Source organism: Etheostoma cragini, chromosome 5, assembly GCF_013103735.1.
Source record: "Etheostoma cragini isolate CJK2018 chromosome 5, CSU_Ecrag_1.0, whole genome shotgun sequence".
Classification (NCBI taxonomy): Eukaryota; Metazoa; Chordata; class Actinopteri; order Perciformes; family Percidae; genus Etheostoma; species Etheostoma cragini.
Window position 1 is genome coordinate 16,891,624 of NC_048411.1, and position 23,828 is coordinate 16,915,451.

Here is a 23,828-nt window from a genome sequence, read left to right on the forward strand (position 1 = left end):
CCCCCCCCCCCCCCCCCACACACACACACACACACACACACACACAGTCCGGTTTTGGTGTTTTATTAACGCAGATATTTGCTGACTGGGTCTCATAACAGGCTGGGTGGGTAGTGCACTGCCATGAGTCCATGAGTCCATGAGGCTAATGTCTGATTACTCCAGATTGTCATTGTGATATTTTGTTACAGGGTGTACAGGGGAGTTGCACATGAAGTGGTTTGGGGTCTTTCTGTAAGTAATTTTGGGGTAAAATTTGGTTTTGATGATTCTACAAGCAGCAATACCATTTGGCCCGTTCCAAACAGGCACATTTTCAACAGGAACTGCCCTAATTCCTGTGACTCACTAAATTTACCAAACACGCCTCTTTGTAAGATTAAAACATCCTGAATGCCCTCAGGAACATTCTGTGACTGTAAGAAAAAGTTCACTCTGCAGCCAGAGTAAGTGAAGCAAAATAAGAAAAACACTCTGTGATTCATGTTGATGACTGAATGGTCATGGGTTATTCACAATCCATTTGGGGAACTGAAGGACCTAAGGGAAACCATCCTGTGGGTTTAAACAGTGACCACAGTGACTTATTTATAAAGATTATAATAACAGTTTTTGACGGCCCTGGCACCTGTATGGCTCATCTTGCATTGCAAGCTCTACCTCCACAGCGCTGCGGGGGAAGGTCTGGCTAGTCCACACAGAATTCTTGGATGGACAACAAAAAATTCTTCGGTTTATTGGCATTTCTTTAAACCAATCACAATCATCTTGGGCCGCGCTCCACACGGAGCCCGTGTGCCGCTGCAAAACAGCCTCGGGAAGGAACTTGTTTTGATGCAACACGTGTATATTCAAAAGTAGTTTTAGTCGTGCAACAGAAAACTGAGATTGGACAGATAGTCTAGCTAGCTGTCTGGATTTAGCCTGCAGAGGTCTGAGGAGCAGTTAGCCATAGTCCTCATAAATTCACCAGAGTTTAGAATGTCCACACAAAGAAAGAGGAAAGTAAGGGAAATCCAGCCTACAAGAGGGACATGTGGCAGAATTTCGGGCGTCACCAGAGCAATCCTGGAAGTGAAATGTCGTTTATATAGACCAGTTAGAAACTGATCCAGCTCTGCTAGGACAAGTACGACTACTGGAGTTCCTGATCATGAAAACAACTCCAACTCCAGCTCGTGAATGGTGGACAGAGCAGTCCCAATAGTCCTAACCACTTTGTTATGATTCAATTGCACCTCGGGTAAAAAAACAAAACAAAAAAATATATATAAATATTCTTAAAGCTGCACTTAACTGCACTTAAAAGCCTCAGCTAAATGACATGTAATGTAATCCAATAAATAAAGGTTGGTGACCCACAGTGACAGATATACAGATTATAATACCAATGGTTGTGTTACAGCAGGTGCTACTAAACAATACATTTTCCCTCCTTGAACCACGAATGGCTTTGTTTGGACAACAGATAATTCATATGAACATTGAAAAACCATTTGTTTCCTGTTTTTCTGACTCATGCTTCTCTTTTCATTCGACTGAAAATGTTTTTCTCATGGGAACAAAATATCTTCTCTCAATGGCAGATATATACTCCACTATGCATTTATTATAAGGCCTGAGGGTTGGTCACAATCACTAAACTGAGCTAGTGAGAAAAACATCTGGGTTATGGGGGAATGTCTTAGGAGTTCGGCCAAAATGTACCCACATATTTTTACTCCACACTGACTGAAGGCAATAGTTTGTTCTTTTAACAATGTTTTATTTTAGAAACTCTGCACAACCCAAACATACAAAATCATGTGACGTATTTCAAAGTAGGAAAACAGCGATTTGCACGAGTACCAATGGATTATATAATAAATTAAAAACACATCTTTAACTTTGGTTAATAGGCCTATGTAAGCAAACTTGTATAAACAACACCTTTCATGTAAAAAATAAAGAGAAACCCCTTTCCATATGTTTTTATCAGCTTACAGCTGGTAAGTACAGTCAAATTCGTCAACATACAAATCCAGCAAGCGTATAATGATCTCCTAGTATTTCATCACCTAATCTACAACAGACTATCCCAACATTCCTGAAACATCTTGAGTCATACATGCAGCCAGATATGTGACTCTCTGACTCATTACCTTTCAGACAGAGCTGATTCTGTGCTTCTGTTGTGGTACAGGTGTTCACACATCGCATGCACTTTAATCTATTTCACATTTTTCAGCACATGAAACGTTTCATGAAAGTATAACTTTTTGATCTCGTGGTTGTGGACAGAGGTGAAACGGTACTTTTCGTCTCTATTACTTGATAAACCAGAACACATTAACACATACCATAAAACAGGCTGGAGCAGCATTGCGTGGGCTGGGTTTATGTGTATTCTGGGAAGTCTGCACTGTTTTCTCTCTCTCCCTGTGTTTCTCGTGCCAATATTCCTTGGATGTTGCTCTTTAAATACCAGTTCAATCTTACTAATAGAGTCAAATTGACAAAGCTTCTGTCCGCTGGTAACTTTTTTGTTTCTCCAATTGATATCTCGAATTAAAATGACTTATGTACTCCACAGGGTTTAACAGACTGACCTGCTTTTTACCTTTTTTAGTAACAACTGTTAAAAAATGTGACCTAGTGAAAAACACATACGGGTTAGCTTATTTCCAGCAAGGGCTACCAAGGTATTCCCTTGCACAGCGGCTGGATACACACTATGGCAGCCGTTGCTAAGGGCAATTATTACTCAAACAACATTTTGGGCTTAGGTCTGCTTACATATTGGTGTTGTACACATTCCAAAAGCAACATGCTTTTTTGACCTAGCATACTCAGTGTTCCCTGGAAGCCTACCCACAATAACACAGCACTGCTTACTACTGTACAGTACAGTCTAAAGGTGGGGAAAACTATGGTGGCATTTTCAATCAATTTGCCAGTTTGTGCAACTTTTTAGAGCAAGATATCTGTCCAAAACAAGATGTAACCCCCACCAGCACAAAATGCTTTGAACATCTCGAAAAACTGACTGCAGTATTTACTGTGGAAAGTTGTCTTCCCCAAAGACCAAATCCTAATGCTTTCATTCTCTGTGCTTTAATCTACAGTAATGCCAATATGACTTAAACAAATTACCATGACATCATTTTTTGGTAAATCCTTTTTTTGGGGGGGAAAATGTCGGAAAATACTTTTTTTAAGTTTGAATTTTGAAATTTTTGACTTTCTCTGACAACCAGTTTAAATCACAAAGGTATTGAATCATGTAAAACAGAAAAAAATCTCACCTACTAGAAAGAGTTTTCCCACAATTTATAAACAACTTAAAAAAAACAAATTGTTAATTTGCTGATGATCAATTAATCAACTTGCTCTAAACATTGTGACAAAATTGTTGTTTTTTATTTCAAGCATTTAAAATAAGTTATATGATATATGTAATACAGTTGACATTGCGTATTCTGCCAAAAGGCTGTAAAGTTACAAATGCTAGGGATGTTTTAAAAAAAAAGTATCCGCTCTTTTGAATAGCTAATCATAGTTGAATCATTATTTAGCCATCAGTATGTCTTTGTGAGCTGGTATCAATGAGTTCCAAACGATGCAGCTTATAACTTTCACAAACCTTTAGTTGAGAAGATACTGCTGATTGCCGGGTTTAGACTTTTCATGAGCAGTTACATACAGTAACTGAAATGGAAGGAGTCTCTGTCTGTCTGTCTGTCCTTTGGGTTTCTCGACAACCGCTCATCCAATCGACTTCACATTTGGCAGGCGTGCTGCTGAAGATCAAAGGAAGAGCAGTGTCGAGTGCGAGCTCTTAAGATATACGGGACATGGGGCTTGGTAGTGCATACAAACTGTGTAGTGTATTGAGCGTGGACCCCTATTACCTGTTACCCCACTAAACAGCTGAGTACAGCTTGCTCTCGGTCGCTCGCTACAGTACATTTAAGAACAGATGATGGAAGAAAGAGCGGAGATGATACATTGTAGCAAACTCAAACTTTTCAGGCATTAGTAAATTCCCAGGAAATAGCTTTGTCCAAAATAGCTAGCTATTAGCAAATCACGCGTATGTAAAGTATGAGGTTGTTTCAGGGACACGCATTAGTACAGGCTATTGTTACCCGGGCAACAGCTGGTTTTCCCTTATTGGCTCAGCTGCTCCTCTGGGGAAAGAGCCTGAAATAAACTTTTCTTTCTTTTCTTGTTTTTGCTGTTGCATCAATAGCATAAGCCCATCATTAGTAAAGTGAATCAATTTAGATAGCTACATCATCCAATTTTGTGTTGTGTTACTTTGTTTGTATTGTCTTTGGCTGTCTTTTTTTTGTCCAGGTAAGAGCAATAGCCCTTCCAAATGCTTATTCACATCCCTGGGTTGTTCAAATAAAAAAATTTTTAAGCAATACCAGAGGCAAGAAAACGGACAGTTCCAAACAGGCAGTGCACTAGTAGTAAATGAAAACCGTAAAACTGCACTGGTATCTTCTCTTTAGTTTCCATGTAATTGAAGGTGCAAACAACTTCAATATCAGATTTAAGAGCTTCTAACTGTCTGACCAGGTTGCTACGGCAGCAGCTCAGCACCGAAGAACACCTGTGTTTCTTTTTTGGTAATAAGGTCACGGTACGATGATTTCACGCGTAGTCTGCTGTTAGCATCTAGAAGGAACAAGCCGGCCGTATAGGTGGACTTAATCCACTGTTTCATGCTGCAATTCACTGTGTCGACTGATGACAGGAGAGCTATATTCTCATTGTAACTATCCGAGATAACGAACACCTCGTTGGTGAGTCTCAGCACCTCATCACTGGGACACTTGAAGCCATCCTTGCTCTCATAGGTGATCTGCAGGAAGACTCTGTAGAAGCCCTTCCTGGGAACTACAAGGTTCCCACTGGAGTAGTTGAAACCTCCATGACAGAAGGCATTTCCATCTTCACTCTCCCATGTAAGATAGTCCCCATCAAGGCTGTTGTCTCTAGGCACTAAGGAGAGCAGAAAGTTGAAAATTAGGTTATTACTATGTCAGTTTCTGTATCGTATTTAATAATAATTTAATAATGAATACTCTTTATTGATCACCTATGGGTAAATTACAATGTACACTCTGTTATCATTACACATTACACACAGGCATGAAATACACACACATGCTCAGGTCCTATACATGCACTAATGGAGAGATGTCAGAGTGAGTGGGCTGAGACTGCTTAACAGGCCTCCTGAGCAGTTGGGGGGATGCCTTGCTCAAGAGCACCTTTGCTGTGCCCAAGAGGTCAACTGGCATCTCTCCAGCTACCAGTCCACAATCTGTACTTTGGTCCGTTCTGGGACTTGAATCAGTGACGCTCCGGTTTTCAACCCAACTACCTACGGACTGAACTACTCCCACCTGTGAAACGTGTTAACATATTTAAGTAAAGCTGTGAACACGTTAAAGCACAGATAAGCTACTATTTGCTATCAAAAGCAGAAAGTGTACGTGTTTTTATTGCAACCAAACACTACAGTGCATGATTAACATGCCATCAGTCAGAGAGGAGGACCACAGGATCTGTGAAACCGGCTGTTTTTAGCAGCCACTCTTCTTGATATCAGTCCATCTTACCTAATTGTCTAAACCAGTGACTTTCAGTACTTATCATCAGGGACCCATAGTGCGTTCCATTTGTACTCTGAAGTCGGATATTCGGAGGTCAAAGTCTGACACACGCCCCCTGACCTAAATGCTACATGGCTGCTCTGTGCATCTACAGTTGTAAGCTGTAGTAACACACACTTCTGTCTTTTTTGTGTCTCACTAAATCCGTCGTACACGCGATCCTGTCCATCTTCTATCTGTGGACATGTTGCCTTGCTGCTAAAAACAAAAAGCATAATGCGTTGTTATAAACTGGAATTTCTAACAGTGGCTACCTTGGCTAGAGCTAATTAAAACAATAAGAAATCAGACTTGTGAATGGAACGCATTCAACTCGGGTGTGACGTTTCCTAGCTGTGGCTTCCAAGTTCCGAGGTAAATGGAACGCACTACAAGTACCGTTTGGTGCAACCCTAAAAGTGCTCCCACTTTAATTTCTTCAGTTCTACCATTCCCGCCCACTCATCAGGTGTGCTTTTGAGGCAAAGCAAAAAGTCCTACCGAGAGGAAAGACAGACTCACAGTCTCTATAGTATGATTATAAAGTCCAAAATACAGTATTATCTTGTCTACAATCACATAGGCCTGTGATTACTATTAGATTATTGACTAGTTGTAAAATAATTAAATAATGGCGGTTTCTTTGTTTAACCACAACAAATTCCTAACATTAGCTAAGGTCCTAAAGGGAATGGCTATTAATTGTAGTTGAGGATTTCGATTAGATACGCCAAATTGTAATTATATAAGTGATTATTGGTCATACTACATATTACTTTTTTTTTTTAATGGTTAGTCGTTGGCACTTGACCCAATGCACGTTCACAGCAACTAAAATGACTGATTTTAATGATAATAAAAACACGCTGTTTACTTCATACACTGTATACATGTGCTATTACATTATCTGGGTCACACGACAGTGATATAACCAAAATTTAAAAAGTAAAACATTAATAAACGTTTTTTTTCTTTGACTGAACGAGACAAGTACAGTATATTGTTATGCTGTATGAAGACTATTACAATCTATGTTGTGTTGTTACTGGTTGCTGATGTGTTTAAGGCACAACTTTAATTCTTTTGCTTATTCTAAAAGCATTAAGGTCAAAATAAGCATGTACATTTTTATCCTGTGCAACCCCAGCGGAGAAACAACCATTAGTGCCCTTCTAGGAAAGCACAGTAAAACCCTTTTCCTGGCAGCGCTGGCCGTTTTACCTGTTAGCATGGCACTTGGATTCTTGAAGTCTTTTGGTTGCTGCTGTCCATCGCTGACCCCTACAAGAAAGATTTAAAGTGCGGTTCAACACATTGATGAATGATTGCTTTTACAAGCCCATTATATCTTTCCTGGTCAGGATTGACCATAGCCTTTAATCTCATCAGAACAAGATATTTACCTGCTTGGCTGTCGGGCTGCATCATCGGCTGTCAGGAAAAAAAACACAATCTTAGCAATATTTGTCATAATAAACAGTAATGATACAAGAAAATTAAAATAACAGATAATATAACAGATGAGATGAAGACTACACCACTATACATGCAGTAACATTATACTATTAAGGCACAACTGAAACTATATTATTGAGTGTTTCACCTAAATAATTAATTTTAAAGTGACACCTTACGATCCAAAAATCACAAAAGCGGTTCTGTCAATGGAACCATTGACAACGCTAACTTCTGGGTCGACCTACGCAAATATGTCATCCCTGCACCCCTCTATTGCCTATGAATTACAATCAATTTGAGGTGAATAAATGTGTTAATGTATTAAAGTTTTATCCACAACGTTTATCCATGGTATGTTATGTCAGTGTAATAAAATTATCACAGATTCCCTGCAGGATCAGATTCTACTTGTGGTGGCAGCTGACCGGTTAGCGGGCAAGCAAGCTAAGGTTAGCTAGCTAGCAGTAACTACTGCTACATAGATAGATAGATAGATAGATAGATAGATAGATAGATAGATAGATAGATAGATAGATAGAAAACATACACTAAAATATCGATTTGAGAATAAAAATGTACAACTACTTAACTAGAATTGACAAAGATGTAAATAAACCTATTGTGCAAGTTGCACTTAGTGCATCATCGAAGCTGTCAAAGCTTCTTAGTTATTACAACTTTAATAAACTAGTGATTGCGATACATTTAAAATAAAATAATTTAAAAAATATATTTGCAAGGACGACACTTCTAGGCTTCCATAGTTTTGCTAATAACAAAAAAAAAGTTATGCCTAGGCTACATTTTTGTAAATAACAATCCCTAAAAGAAGTCGTTTTGGTGAATAGACAACTAACTACAAACACCAGAGCATGTTGTTTTCAAGGAAAAACTGATAGGCCTACTAAAGATATTTCTTGTTCTAGCTGCTTTATGTCTTTGTTGTTGAGCAAACACAAACAGCAACGAGAACACCTGTATCCTTCGTGAATAAAGGAATGTCATTTGACTTTAGGAAAACCTAACGGTTATTCAGGAAGTTTATAGAACCGTAAAATATACCCTCATTTGACGTTAGAGAGCAGTTTAAGAAACTAACATTAGCCTTTTATTATTGGACGGCACTGACTGAAAGCAACGTCAAAACGACAATAGCCTACCGTTGTGTCACTCAACGGCAACAACAGTGTCTATCAGATGAAGGACTACAGATTATTGCGGTGTGTAAGTGTTACCTGATGATGACATCGCACTCCCAACACAACCGTGACCAGCAAAGCCAGAACTAAAGCAACCAGCAGTAGGAGCGCCGCGGCTAAAAACTGGGCCATTCGCCGTAGTCGTTTCTCTTTCTGGCGGAGAAAGTTAAATAAAGCGTTTTTCCGATGTAGTCCTGCCTCTCCTTCTCCTTCTCCTTCTCCTTCTCCTTCTACGAAGCAGCAGCAGCCCTCTTCCTCCATGCAGCCTGTTTCCCATTCGCGACTCCCATACAACATCTCCATATAAGCGTGGTCTCGCCCACGTTGAAAAACACGACATTGCTAAGGAGACAGTTTCACCAAGTGTCGCTAACGAAACTTCCTCTTTCTGAGACTAGTTTTCCGTGGAGAAAAGTTTTATCTTCAGCGTGAGACAGTATATAGTAAACAATAGGTTCCATACTCCCACTCGAGATTGTTGTGAATAGTTTGGCTCGGAGTGCATATGCACGCCCAACACAGGACTTTATGGGAGAAGTGTCACTGTCCCATATCATCAGATGGCTTGAACTCTGTTAATGAAGACAGTAATCAGCCAGTCTCACATCAAACTCCTTGACATTATCTACCCCCGCGGGACAGTTTACAAATGGCCAACTTTCCCATCTGCCAAAGCGAACATGTTGCATTCATCTGTAGCTGAAAGAATTAAGTATAATGCAGTATGTTAGTAAAAACACTGACTGTACTAAGGATTTAAGTACACAAAAATCCCGCTCCTCCCCATGCAAACGTGTATGTAGAGCCTATATTTGTTTCTGTATTTATTGTTTATTTCATATTCATATTCAATATATTTATTTATGGATGCACCACTCACCAGGGCAAATTCCACATAAGTGTAACTTATTGTGGCCATTAACCCTTGTCTGATTGAGTTTGTGGTTGTGTCTGTATCTGCAGAGACCCTGCCCTCTGCCTTTTTCCCCTCTTTTCTTATTTTTGCTGTGGGAAATTAATCAATCAATCAAATTTGTAACATGAAATATGACTCCAATTTAGTGTAATCCCATTAGCTCCTTTAAATTCATCATCATTCATCAGAAAAGAGATACCCGGCCCTCCAGGACCAGAACCCAGCCAAGTCTTTGCGAAAGGACACCACAGCTCCCGGCATCCTGCTAGAAAGCGACATTTCTTATGGGCATCAACAAAGGGCCGTAGGGCCCCATATGGGTGTGCAACCCCCCAGCTAATTACACGGTGCAGGTTGTGCAGCCTGCTCCCAAAGAGAATCTGAGAATATGAACAAATAGGCCTAGTGAATTGCAAGAGTAAAATAATTATTTGATCCTGATTAAATGCTGTGTGACTAATGTAAATTTAACTTCACTGTAACACAATCCAAACCACAATGAAAGCCACATGAACATCATCATAATTAAAGCAGTATTTTACAAACATTATAATCGTAAAATTAAAGTTCACACCATAACATAACTACATTGGCTTCATAACTGAAAAAGGCCCTGTTAGCTACGTTACTCACAATCAGTTAAACCCAACTTGGAGTCAAGACCTTTTTACATGATAATTTGTTTAATATATTGTAATTAAAGTGCATTAATTCTTCCTCATTTCTAGGTTATCAATTTGCATTATGTAGAGAAAAAGTGTCCACTTCTATGACATCTATCATTCTCATATTCACATGACATCTTGGCAAGTCCCCATAAAACTGTAAAATAAGCAAATATTCCCCGTTGTGTGTAGCTTACTTGTGTAAGTGGCCGGATTATTCAGACTACTTTTTGGTGCTTTCCTATCATCAGTTAACATGCAAACATCAGCAACATAAGTGTGATTGGGGATAGGCTTCAATCGTTGGATGAAGCAGACTGCAGCTAGGTGAAAGGCAGAATATCAGAGGAAAAGGTGATGTTGCAGCATCAGGAAAATATGAAGAGCGAGTGATAACCAGGTGGTTGTGGAGAAATTAGCAATGGTCAGCCTGTAGCAGCAAATGCAAATCTTGTTATCAGACTCCAAGCAGAGTATTATTTTTTATGTCTTCAAGTATCTCTGCAGAGGATCTTTGAAATGTGACAGTGATTTATATGAGAAACACAAGGACAACAGTTAAACCCATTTTTTATTTGAGAGTTGAGCTCTGAGTTTGGGGTATTATTTACATAATTGTATTCTTTGTTTTGAGTTCCGGGTGGTGCATTTTAGTCCCGGTGGCTGCGTAGATGGCAAAGTCCACTGAGAATAAGAAATAAAAATACAAAAAGCTGTGGGCTGACTGCAACATCACACCCTGAAGAGTGAAAGGCTGGGAGCTTGTTGAGTGACAGTGTACACACAGTATTCTACCTGTACAATAATAGTGCTACTATTCACATTAATCTGTACAATAATTATATTTACACTGATCACATTAGGGAAAGAGCCAGTACCTGAGGAGTTAGTTCCAGAATTAGCTTTACTCATTCACCATGGTAAAATGACATGCACCCAACCAATGGTAGCCTAAACAACACAAAATATGGGATCCGTGTCCGGGATCAGGTGTTAAGCTTTGAAATACATCAATTTTAAAGCAACTCGCCGTTTTAGCTGATGCAACTGGAGAGTGTGGTGATAACAATGACCAGTAAGCTGAGGACGTTTTGACTGTGTCCGGACTGGTTTCACTCAATAACAACAGTTTTAATAACAGAACACTGTTTATGTTTTAATTGCTCTTATCATCTGAGATTGCGTCCCAGAACCCATCCTCCGGTTTGTTAAGATTTTGCTAAAGTAGGCAGCAAAGACCAGATTAGTTTTCACTGGAGATTATGAGGGTTTACGCAAAGCCAGTATGAGTCATTACCCCTCAATAGTGCCGAGTGGTGAGAGTTTATAAATGGAAGTTGTCTTCAAAAGAAAACACTCCTCGTAGATACTTTAGGTGAGCTGGCACGCTTTAACAAAAGACAGGAAGCTATAAAGAAAAGATGAGGTCATTCAAACCCTAGTGCCAGCGCCCTTCACCTTCCCTTATGATTCTCTCCGAAAACACACAAACTATACATGAAAACATATCGTCTGATTTAAATTACCATTCAACAGCACGTAAGATAAAACACGATGAATAATCACACCATACATGTGCAGCATTTCTCCCCAGAATGAAAAGTCAACCAATAAATAAGAACTGAATTCCTTAAATAACAATCATTGTCTCAGTTTAAGATCACTGTCCAAGTGATCCAGTTATAACTTAAACAGTCAGACGTCCATTTAAAAAATATCTGAAATGCTAGGCTGCAGTGTCAGGATCATTTTTTCAGCCAACACGTGGATACTCTGCACCTGTCTTATGCCATGCCGATTGCCTAACTAATTGGCACAACAGCGCCCTCTGTAGGCACAACTCCAACGCAACACTTTTTTTCTTTGGGACCTTTTTTCACTGATTCGCCCATTCCACACATCCCAAATCATATCAAAACGGGGATACGTTTCAAGTGTAAACTCTGCATTTCATTTTCCACATCTTTGATCATCACATCTGCTCAATCTCACTGTGTTGTGAGGCGCAGACCAGCGGGGGGTAACAACAAGCAGTCATACATGAAGGAGCTTTGGATTTGGGTTTTTCTTTTCCAGCAGCTTTGTGTCATCGGTAATTCTAGGTGTCCAGTTTGGGCATGGATGGAGCACTAAGCCTTGTAGCAGTTGCCCTGCGTGGTGAGTGCCAGCTGGCCGTTGGGCGCCACCTCGTTAGCCTCGTCCTCCAGCAAGCCTGACACGTCGGCGTTGGGGATGCTGTCGTGGTAGCTGCTGAAGCTGATGTTGTCCTCTTTAAGTTCAATGGTCCAGAAGGGCGCGTTGAGCTTGCGGTTCTGGTACTCCCGGTAGGTGTACACGCCTCCGACAAAGCCCAGCAGCAGCAGCACCACCAGGATGATGACGGCCAGGATGATGATGTTGAACTGCGTCCAGGACACCTCGGTCAGTGCTGCGGTGGTGTTGTCGGTGGGGCTGCTCAGGCTGGTCAACAGCGCCTGGGTGGCGGCGGCGGTGCTAAGAGCCGTGCTTGTGTTGCCGCCGGACGTGGAAGCTGCGGCGGAGGTCCAAGTGGTGCCGGTGGTGGTTGCGGAGGGAGAAGATGTGCTGGATGCAGGGGCTTTTGTCGTGGTAGTATCTGCTGGTATGGGAAAAAGCCGGGTCGCTGAGGAGAGAGAGAAGCATTGAAAACATTAGTGAACATTTTATTCATAACTACAGAACTACGCATGGGCCGGAATCAGTTCCTGGCGGTAGGATAACCTTCAGCAAAAATATCACTGCTTCACAGAATTGCAGTCACAGCTTTAAAATATATTACAACAAAATTGCAGGCTTTTTTGTCCCGATATGGGGCGGGTGGCTGCCCAGTTCCATTAAATGCAAGATTTTGATATGTAATAGCCATCTGAATAAGGCTTTTTAATTTTTTCACAAGAAGAGTGCCTTGTTCCCATTTCTCCAGGCTTTTTTCTTCCTAAAATGTATTATTTTGATATGTCTGCAGACTGACAGAACTGGCAGGGAAACATATCAAAAATGCACTTTTCGTCCTTGGACTCATAAATAACTTGTAGTGGTTTTGAAACTGTGCTTTTTGTCAAACTGCGTTATACCTTGAAACCGGTTATAGGCCCATGCCTAATCACAAACCCTTATGGGCTAATGTAATGAAGGCCTTTAATTACTGAACAAGTGGTAGCGGTTGTACAGTCCGGGTTATAAGGCCTGATATCTGGCACATCGGACATCATCTTCCCCTTCTGCTAACTCTGTTATCTCTTTTGCAATTGCATCGTCGCTGCATCCGGGGCTTAGCGCCGCCTGAGCCGGTTGTGATTGGTTTAAAGTAGGGCTGTAATCGATTAAAATATTTAATCGTGATTTATCGCATGATTGTCTATAGTTAACTCGCGATTAATTGCAAGTTAATCATACATTATGTACTTTAAATTATTTTTAGTTTTTAATGCAAGACTACTGAAAAAATACCAGTGTTGTGGTTTAGACGACAGGTTGTTGATGTACAGACTACCAGACCTTCCTCCACAGCACAGCACTGCAAGAGGAGGGACCGGCGAGTCCATTCCTGGACGGGAGAAAAACGTGCTTTGGTTTATTGTCTTTTTTTTTTTTTTAAACCAATCACAATTGTCTCGGGTGGTAGCACCGGAGCAATCCCGGAAGTGGAATATTGAGGATATAGACTAGTTAATGTATACCCAAAGTAACTAATATCACCTTGTGGCAAAAAATACATTCTGATTGTTTTTATTTATTTTTACCATTGAAAGCTTTTAAGTAATAATTTTCTGTAACTATGTCTATCATGAAGTTGAGCTACAGCTGTACAGTAAGATGTGAAATATGTCCAAATATGTCCAACTTTCCTCCCTCAAACTAAGTAATCCCAAATCATTCATTCACTACTCACTATATAATAGACACTGGCTCTGTAGTTAGCAGTAAATTGAGATTTCAGACACCTATTAATAATAACGTACTTTTTCGTCATCACATCTGACAGGTAATTTTATTTATGTATGAAATTGATATGCAATAAGCAAATTGTAGAGAGGGGAAATGCCTTTAAAAAACTATTATTTTGGATTTTATTACAATTGCATTAAAATAAAAGAAATGTTTTTTTTTACATTTTTGTACAAATTAATCTATAGCTTATTGCAAATTGTAACTGGTGAAAAATCTCATGCACACTTGGTGTAGTAAACCTATGAAGGTGTTTCAGGGCGGGATCATACCGCAGGAACGGTATTACAGGAAAACTTGAACAAAAACTTGAAACCATGACTTTTAAAAAAACTGCGGTACACCTTGAAACCGTTAAGCACCCCATGTCTAGTATGATGTACATGTTTAACCAAACAGTATGTTGTGCTTTGGTCATACTTGGACGGGTGCAGTTGTGTGCTCGGGCGTCCCCTATGAAGCCCGGAGCACAGAGCTGGCACTGGGGCCCGGCGGTGTTGTTGATGCAGCGGAGGCAGTGGCCGTTGTCGGGGTGACAGAGCTGGGCGGGGTCCTGAGGGTTTGCATTCCCACTGCAGTCACATGGAGCACAAATGCCAGATGCTTTGTAGAAGCCGGGGCTACACTTGTCACACTGCGGGCCGCTGTACCGGGGAAGGCACTGGTCACACACTGGGGAGCCGCTGGGATCTGCACAGGAAGAGACAAAGATATGCATCACTGCTAATGATGTAGCAACAAGTGAGGTGGAAATTCTAGGCTTGAAAAAACTCTCCAGACTCCCCACCATGACCTGCAGCTTTGTATGCAGATGCAAAAAAACCCAAAACGTTGACCAAACAGAGGCTTCTTCTTTTTTTCAGACACAAATTTACAATATATCCCGCTATATTCCTGTGAAGTAACACATTTGTACAATTTCCTGATTGATCCTGTTGTTTCTGGATTATTCATCAACATTTATGAGTATCCCAATCTAAATTGCAAAATTATGCTACTTGCACACAGTTTACATCCTATTTAATATTTTACATATTTTGTTACCTTCATATATATGATGTACATGTATATATATACATGTATATATATATATATATATATATATATATATATATATATATATATATATATATATATATATATATATATATATATATATATATATATATATATATATATATATATATATATATGTAGGTTGTGCATTTTATTCTACACTTGTACATCCTTTTCATTTCTCTAAGTATATTTATTTCCCAGTAGTTCTGGCATTTTGATCTTTTCTCTTATTTTTTTAATCTTAGTTATTAATTCTAGTGCATTTCTTGTATGTGCTGTATGTGTGTGAGGGAATCTGTGTGTATGTCCCTGTAACTTGCTGCAACAGTCATTTCCCAGTGTGGGATTAAGAAAGAAAGAAAGAAAGAAAGAAAGAAAGAAAGTCTGTATGTAACACAACTCTCAAACCTGTCCCTTAACCTCAGATTATATATTACAAATTATACAGCTGGTGAAATAATTTCTTTTGTTTATTACTGTGAGAAAGGTAGTATAAATGTTTAATTATAGCAATTTGTTTTCAAATATGCTCTTCTCTTTAATAAGGAAATCCCAAATGAAACAGATTTCACTGTGCCACTAGGTGGCTCAAGATGACAGTATATTTATATTGGAGGGAGCCATGTTCAGTCAAGGCAGTCTTCTTCCCTGTGTTTGCCCTATGGGTCACAAGTGTTATTAGTAAAGTGAATTACGCTACATATAGATGGTTAACAGTAAAGGAAAACCCAAAATAGTAAATATATTAGATGAGTGGAGAAATGTTCTCTGAGAGGAATGGGTCACTGTAAATCCATACAAAGTTATTGTGATCAACTTTTGCCGATTTCTATCTTGATGAGAGCGGTCTCTTCCAGGATGATAGTAATATGTCCTCAATTTGTATACTTAATATAAAGTAAACTTTACGATATCTACTTCTCAAATACCTAGTACATGTTCCCATAGCTCAATAAGGTTCCATAAACAGGGGCAATTCCAGGAAGTGTGGAGACACTTTGCCACAAACTTTGTCCCCTTCTTGACCTGTCCCTGCCTGTAAGTAACACAGAACACAACAGATGAATAAGATCTAAGAGTGAAGCAGACTTTTAAAAGGCTCAGGTGGAGTTTATATTGATCCCAGTCTCTTATGAGGACCATCATTCTCCATCAGCAACACAAGTGTGTTTCTAACGGTCAGATTCCTCCTGTGACCTCCAGTCACTAGTAATATGATTCCACAACACCTCCTGGTATGTCAAACAGGAACTACAGTAAAACACCCAACCGTCAGGAGCACCGTGTCCCCAAGGGAAAACGTCTTTTAGCTCACTCTGTATTACATAAGTCACGAGTCTCTACAAACCCTAGGCTTGTGGAAATGTTCATTTAAAGATAATTTAAAGGATAACCAGTCAGCTGATTTACTGCACAGGCAACCAGCAAACTATGTTGTTACTGCATGTGATCCATAATCATTCTCTACTCTGAAGAGTGGTAGAATGTAATTAAGTACATTTACTCAAGTACTGTACTCAAGTACAAATGTTGAGGTACATGACTTGAGTCTTTTTATGCCACTTTCTACTTCTACTCCACTACATTTATAGAGGGAATTATTGTACTTGTACTCCACAACATTAACCTGACACCTTTAGTTACTAGTTACTTTAGACATTAAGATTCCTGCCCACAAAACATACGTAGTTTATCAAATCGGATGTTTTATTCTAAATGAAACTAGCCAACAATAACATCTAACAGATCATTTTTACAGTGTGGTATTAGTACTTTTAGTGTACCACTTACTATAAAGACAAGCATCGAATTACTATGTAGCGACTCTTACACAGTGGCAATTGGAATTCCCAAACCACCTCATCTTCCTTTTAACCCTTGAGTTATCTTCCCGTCAACCATGAACTTGCTGTCCTTCTGGATCAAAATTAAAAATTAACTTTTGGGGTGTTTTTTGCAAGTGTTTTTGTTGCTTTTTTCAACATTTTTTTTTTTTTTAATTTATGGTAAATAAAACTAATTTAAATGACATTATACCAAATTTTTTGTTTGAAGAAAAATATTATGAATTATTATGACTAATAGTTAAGATCAGAGGATGTTGAGTGAATCCCAGACTGGTTAATGTCAATATTTAAGAGAAGAGTGTAAAAGTATTTAATCTTTCTTTCAAAACTGAATACAAATTTAATTCAATGGAAGTAAGAATTAATTTTACCTGCGGAGAATGCTAAATGGGTTCCTACAATGTCCATCCATGCATCCAAGTTATTTTGGGGTAATTTGTTTGTAAGAAACCCATAATAAAAAGAAGCTAGCAGATGGATGTTGTTGGATGTTGTTTCGTGCCTGGTAGGGTCTCCTGTAAGAAAATGGTTTTCCAGTCGAGCAGCTAGACATTTGAAAGCCCTTATGATGAGGTTAAACCACGACACAGCCACCTCACTTCACCTCACTTGGATTAGGAAAACCCCCTCCTAGATCCATGCCTGGGTAAGAAGCTTGCCTGGGGTGCACCCTTGGGAAATAAAGGTAGGACTGCCTCAGTAGGAACTCACAAAGGACTCACATTACCAGTCGGGCATTACAGACTGACATCTGGCTATGAAGAGTTTCCCAATTATGGCCAACAATATTCCGATATATCTACTGGTATAAAAATACCAAAACAAATAGCTGTTTACTTTCCTCCTCTGCAGGTTGTAGACCAACTGATGCTCTTCAGAGACTCCAGTCCTCACCACACCCAAGTGTGTGAATGATTTCACTGCCTTCAATGGCCTAGACGTTGGTCTCTATCTAGTGTGGTCACATGGCTGTGTGTACTCCAGCACTGTGCAGGCTGCTCCTGATAAGCTAGATTTAACCTCTGCTGAGGGTTCAAAGGCAGCCGGGCCTGCCGGGTTATATAACAACCAGGAAACATGAGCTGTTCTGTGCTGCAAGGGCCACAGGGCCTGTCCTGCTTCTTTACCATTGTCCTCCACTTAGCTGGCCACATAGTCCCTGTCTGACACATACTGAAATGAAACAAATTGACAAAATGAATACATCGATGTGATGGAGCTCAGGTTAAACTGAGTTAGCCAGCCTGTACCTTTAGGTAAAGACACAATCATACATGGATGATTTAATATGTGTGACCCACATTCTGAACTGGTGCAATGCTCCATTTCTCCTCTTTGTGTGTCAGCATGGAGGGTTATTCAGTGTCAGCGTGGAGGGTTATTCATTTACTGCAACAGGCCTCATCAGCACATTCAGAAAGCACCTATCCTTCAGCGTGAAGCCATGATACTCCATTGTGGCATCATCTTATTTGTCATTGTTGCCAGGGCAACCTCCCCTTGGAGGCTGCTTCTTTTTCTAGCCCAGCTCATGTGTTTGGTGTACAACATCAGCCACACACATACCATAAACACAAGAGCACCTCTCTGTTGACACAATCCTGAGCATATTTCTGACAATGTCCTTTGTAGCGCAGCTCTACGGTGTATCTGTCGACACGGAAACCGGGATGCTGCCCATCCCCCCCCCCGTGTTGCTGCCTGACTGGCGCTGAAATGGCCCAGCTGTGCTCATGCTGTCCCAGCTCAGCTCAGCCTGGTTCGTGTCCCTTCCCCTCCCTCCCACGTTGCACAACCTCCACTCCATGCAGGGGCAAACACAACCTGACAGCCGCGTGTTGCCATGCAGGGCTGCTGCCAATGGGGTGGGGGGTAGTCAGTGCACGGCAACGCTGGCGATGAGTGGTCCAGAAAGGGGACAAGCAAGATAAAAGGACATGATAGGTGTGGAGCAGACCTGGGAGATGGCTAGCTAGACTGTTCCTCTCCCGGGCTGTCATCCTTTCTCTCTGCAAAGAAGTCTCCCTATAGTGTGAGTGGAGCAATCAAACAGCTGACTTCTGCCTTGTTCGCTAACGTTAGCTTGCTAATTTCACCCACCCAACTTGTCCTCATCATACACTGGTTACAGAAAACTAGCCAAACAAAATTGTCATCTGTCGATACCAATGCAAACGACGGTAGGCTTGGTGTGACAAGGCCTTACATGTTTGACGTTCTAATCATTCCAGCTGGACTTGGAGGCCGTTTTATTGTTGGGTAGTTTAATTTATAATTAAACTTTGTATTTTAAAATTTAAACCACAAGTGTTTTGTGTGTATAAATCTTAGTTTGTAAAATAACTAGTAACTAAAGCTGCATGATTAAAGCAGTGGAGTAAAAAGTACAGTATTTCTCTGTACTGTAGCAGAGTAACAGTAGAAAGTGGCATGAACAGAAAAGCCTCAAGTTAAGTACAAGTACCTCAAATTTGTACTTAGTACAGTACTGGAGTAAATGTAGCCTACTTAGTCACATTTTCACCAGTGATGAACAGAGATATACAGGTGTGGGTGTGTAACACAGGTGCATGTGTGAGTGAGTGAATGAGTGTGTGTGTGTGTGTGTGTGTGTGTGTGTGTGTGTGTGTGTGTGTGTGTAAAGGGTACAGCTTTTTATTGTGTCAACATGGCTTGTTAGTGGTACTGTTTTATTAGTGTTTGGCTGGAAAGCAGAATTAAATTTAACTTGAAGAAAACGGACAAAGCTGAAATATACTTGTGTTACGATGAGCATGCCATCATTAAATAAATGGGTCACCGCACTCAAAGTTATTTAGTGTACTGGACATTGGTTGGTTGACAGCCCAGAAGGCGTCAGAACAAGTTCACCCTTTCTTGCAATGCACTGGTCTAACGTGTGTGGTGGAACGTGTGTATGTTCAAAAGTTGTTTTAGTCGTGCCACAGAAAACTTGACAGATAGTCTAACTTGCTATCTGGATTCAGGTGAAAGACACTATTAACTATTAACTATTAACCCTCCAACATTAACTTGATGGTGTGACTTAAACTGGGAAGGACATACTCACTGCAACAAACCAAGCATAAGACGCTAAACTGACGTGTGGCTGTGAGCAGCGAGCACTGACCGGTGTGACAGGTGGCGGTGGAGGTGGAGTTGGAGCAGGGACACGGTGCACAGGCTTGGGTCAGGGCACTTCCAGCGAGGCGGTAGAAACCAGGCTTACACTCCTCACATTTGGACCCCTGGGTGTTGCCCTCACAGTTCAGACACACTCCTGGAGGACGGAACAAAGTTCAGATGATTAGAGGGATGTTTCCTGAATCGGTACGCTGACATAAGTTGTGTAACTCTCATCATCTTTTTTTGGTGTTATTTTAAAGATTATTTTTTGAAGATTTCTCCCTTTATTGTAGTGACAGTGGGTAGACAGGAGGGGGGGCAGAGATGGGAGATGACACAAAGAAAAGGGCCGCAGGTTGGATTTGAACTCACCCAACTTGGGTGAGGCTTTTAATTTTTTTAAACTGTTATTGTATTTTTACGACAGCTTAGACATGAAAAGGGGAAGAGGGGCAATAACATACATTTATATATGGGTGCGCGCTCTACCAAGATTCAAAATCCTTTGTTAATCCCAGAATGGGGAAATTCACACTGTTGCAGCAACAAGAGATAAGACGAAAAGTTGAAGACACAGATTAACACACAATAATAAATATAATTAAAGAGAATAAATATTTAAATAGTTGAATGTATTTACAGTATTGCACAGTCTACAGTCTGCCATCCACCCAGGCACCCTCAGGCACCATCAATGTCAGCATTTTGCATTTTGTATGTATTTCTTTCTTCTTTAATTGATTTCAGGTTGGTCACTGCAAGATCATTCCACCAGTGTGGGTTTTTAAGTGTTTAGACTGGTAAGGCTAACAGCTTTTAGTTTGGGCAGGTATTCAGTTTCTATTATGTGAATTTGATCATGTCATACCAGAAAAATTACAAAGTTTTGTGTGTTCCCTGTTCCACAAGAATTCATTTCATAGTAAATAATCCTCTCTGAGGCTTTCATTAGCTTGACCTCATCAGGTTTTTTCTGTGGATCTTAGTGACTACCTTACCAGTAAGCCTACCATCAACGTCTTTTGTTCACAAATGGCTGATTCATATATGCTAATAATATGTTGGGCATTTCTTTTTTTTTCTTTTTTTTACTTTCAAGGTAAAAAGAAACTCTCTTTTTTTCCTGTTTCCAGATAAAGGTCTAGTACCAAAACATTGCCCACTATTCCATTTATTTTTAGCCAGTTAGACAGTGTCTACAACTTTCGACCTACTGATCACCCCTGCAACCTGTCTCATGATATGGATGTGCAGTATTTTGTAGTATGTGCAAGTATTTTTCTGTACTTAAAAAAACTTGACGGCCACCCTGCAGTATTTCCGAGTATAGTCTCCAAATGAAGCACTTGAAGCAGTGCAACAAATACACCTGCACTTTTTGCATTTTGCACTTTACCGATAACGGTCACTTTTTAAGATGTTGCATTGTCTGTCCAGTCGATTGTGTCCTTCCTTTATGTCCTCAGATGCGTTGTTGATCTTATGATCTTATGTTTACGTTTTTATGTCAATTTTAGAATGTTTTTTTCTGTTCCATGTTTGTATTTTGAATGACAAAGACAAATTTCCCCTCTGGGACAATAAACCGTATTCTATTTTAGTTCAGCATATTTGATGAAGTTGATATACTTGCAGGATTCTTGCACTTTTTGAATGAACTTATTGTCAGCTGCTTTGGATAAAATTAATTTCAATTTAATGTGACATTAAGCCAATTTTATGTGCATTTTAGAATGAGTTTGCTTTTATATCAATACTTACTTGGTATATTAACAACTTTATATTCCTACAATAAAGTCATTACTTGTTGTTATTGTAAATATGTGTGGAGGTTTGCTGTGTGTAGTCTCTGTCTGTGGTTGAGTTGTTGTGCCTCCATAATCATAGACAGAGGTTATGCGGACATGACTAAACCTGTCCACACGCTGTTTCTCTGCTTAACAGCCATTTCAACCATGAGCTGTGAAGGAGTCAGCAAGCTCCCCTCCCAACCATGCACTGACCCAGTGTCAACAGAGGAGTTGCTAATACGTGACATTAGAGTCACTGCGGCAAACCCTCTATTACAGGCTACATCCTTGGTTGCAGACAGGTTTGGCCTGGAGGAAAGTGCTTCCCTACACCAAATTGTAGACCAGTGATGAGAAATGACTGCTTTCACAGTGCTACCACACAGCCGACTCACAGCAACCTGTTGCACAGCCTGAATGTGAAAACTCTCTGCTTATGTGGGAATTTCTGAGTCTCAAAGTCGGTAAATCTGCCAATTGGGCTTTGACCGAAGCGTAATTGTGGTTTCCAAACATTTTCCTGTCTTCTTGGTTTGGCGCACAACTAAAATTGATTTGCGGATCCTCAATAAATGATGATCATCAATAAACATCAATAAATAGTAAAGTCTGAAGTTATTATGATATCAATTGAAGCAGCATACTGCATTCCAGAAACCCCCATTTGATAGAGTAGATCTTTAAGATCTTTAAATCATGTGCACTCAAGGTTTTAAAAAGGTAAATTTTAAATCGTAAAAAAATTGTCAAAAAGAAAAAGATTTGGGCTGCAACTTAGTTTGATTATTTTCTGGATGAACTGATTAGTTGCTTGGTCCATAAAATGTCAGTAAATGGTGATAAATGTGTAATAGTGTGTTATGGTTTAGGGGTTTCTTGGGTTTATTTTCTCCTGTTTGACCTCCTTGTATTTTTGTCTTAGCCTCTCCTCGGTCTTGTGTTGTTGGTCCTGTCTTGTGTTCCCCTGTGTCTGTTTCTTGTTTTATTTTGGTAGTATGGTTTCCTGTCTTGTCTGGTCTTGTCTAGCTTTACTTTTGCCTGTCTGATTGTCCAGCCCAGCCCTAATGTGATTCACCTGATGTCTCACCTGTTCCCTGTTACCTCGTTACCTCTTGTACTTAACCTCTGTGTTTCCCTTGTCCCGTGTCAGATCGTTTTGTCCTATGCTCCATGACGTCTAGTTTACCTCTTACTTGCCTGTTTGCCTGCCTGCTGTCCTGTCTGCTTCCCCGTCTGCTTCCCCGTCTGCTTCCCCGGCCCTTCCCCTGTTCTTCCCCTGTTCCCGTTGGCGTCCCAGCAGATTCCCCGTGAGTGTTCCCTGGTTTCCCTGTTTGGACTTTTGCTCTTCCCACGTGCCTTTCTGTGGAATTCTGTTGGACCTCTCCCGTTCTACTCCTGTGTTTGGACAATAAATCCCTTTGTTGTGGTTCTACTGCTCTGCGTTTGGGTCCTCCTTCCTTCCCATAACCCAGTGTTTCCCAAAGGCCAAGACAATGTCCTCAAATGTCTTGTTTTTGTCCCCAAATATATTTAGTTTACGGTCACAGAGGAGAGAAGAAACTATAAAATGTTCACATTTATCAAGCTGCCATCTGATCATTTTCAATTGTTTTAAACCGATTAATTGATTTTCAAAACAACATTTTTGCCGCTCTAAAAAACTTAACTGAAAATTTTCATTTTTCTCTGCATTCTTTAGAAGTTGAAGGTCAGTGTGGAGACCATCTGCCTCTGTCCTGTTGGATATGAGTCCCTGTCATGTTAATCTAAGGTCCACAGTGTTTGGGATACCGTATCATTTGCACAATGTGTTATTGTGTGAGTGCGGGGAGGCCAGAGTCGGTCTGTAGAACCTGAGCCGTGTTAACTCGCAGTACTGCGAGGCCAAGCAAGGCTTCAGCACTCCATCTGCCCTTGCATTATAACTCCCCCCCCCTCCACCTTCCCCCCTTCCTGTCACTGCTCTCAAAGCCTGAGCAGCAATCCTTTACATGTAAAGCTGGGCCATATTGGAAGAAAGTCAAATATCAGGATATTTTTGACCAAAAACATTGATGGCGCTCTTGCAGCGACATTGTAGGGTTGACTATCGGTGCTTCCACAAAATATTCACAATGAGAGTTTTATTAGATCTTGTGCGTAAGTGTGTACGTC

General features: G+C 40.3%; 2 protein-coding genes across 2 annotated transcripts in view; both read right to left on the reverse strand.

The window, feature by feature from the left end:
• Nucleotides 1–2,922: 2,922 nt before the first annotated feature.
• LOC117944877 (tumor necrosis factor ligand superfamily member 6-like) lies at nt 2,923–8,805 on the reverse strand. Its single transcript, XM_034872098.1, has 4 exons — nt 8,342–8,805; nt 7,052–7,079; nt 6,870–6,929; nt 2,923–4,992 (listed from the first exon to the last, which is right to left on the reverse strand). Exons 1-4 carry the CDS (start codon nt 8,606–8,608, stop codon nt 4,571–4,573), a joined length of 777 nt encoding a protein of 258 aa, XP_034727989.1. The 5' UTR covers nt 8,609–8,805; the 3' UTR covers nt 2,923–4,570.
• A 2,957-nt stretch (nt 8,806–11,762) lies between these two features.
• LOC117944847 (multiple epidermal growth factor-like domains protein 9) overlaps nt 11,763–23,828 on the reverse strand; it is a 35,237-nt gene continuing 23,171 nt past the window's right edge. The window contains exons 4-6 of the mRNA XM_034872034.1: nt 19,889–20,038; nt 14,273–14,542; nt 11,763–12,527 (exon numbers count right to left, since the gene is read on the reverse strand). Coding sequence (XP_034727925.1) covers nt 12,016–12,527; nt 14,273–14,542; nt 19,889–20,038 — 932 coding nt within the window. The 3' untranslated portion in view covers nt 11,763–12,015. The remainder of the gene's footprint in view (nt 12,528–14,272; nt 14,543–19,888; nt 20,039–23,828) is intronic.

Bases quoted from the DNA above. Each gene is read 5' to 3' on its own strand.
- LOC117944877 (XM_034872098.1), bottom strand. From the start codon at position 8,608: ATGGAGATGTTGTATGGGAGTCGCGAATGGGAAACAGGCTGCATGGAG. The intron at 6,930-7,051 runs GTAAATATCTTG...TCTTTCTTGTAG, and splicing joins GCAGCCCGACAGCCAAGCAG to GGGTCAGCGATGGACAGCAG. The intron at 4,993-6,869 runs GTAAAACGGCCA...TGCTCTCCTTAG, and splicing joins TCCAAGTGCCATGCTAACAG to TGCCTAGAGACAACAGCCTT.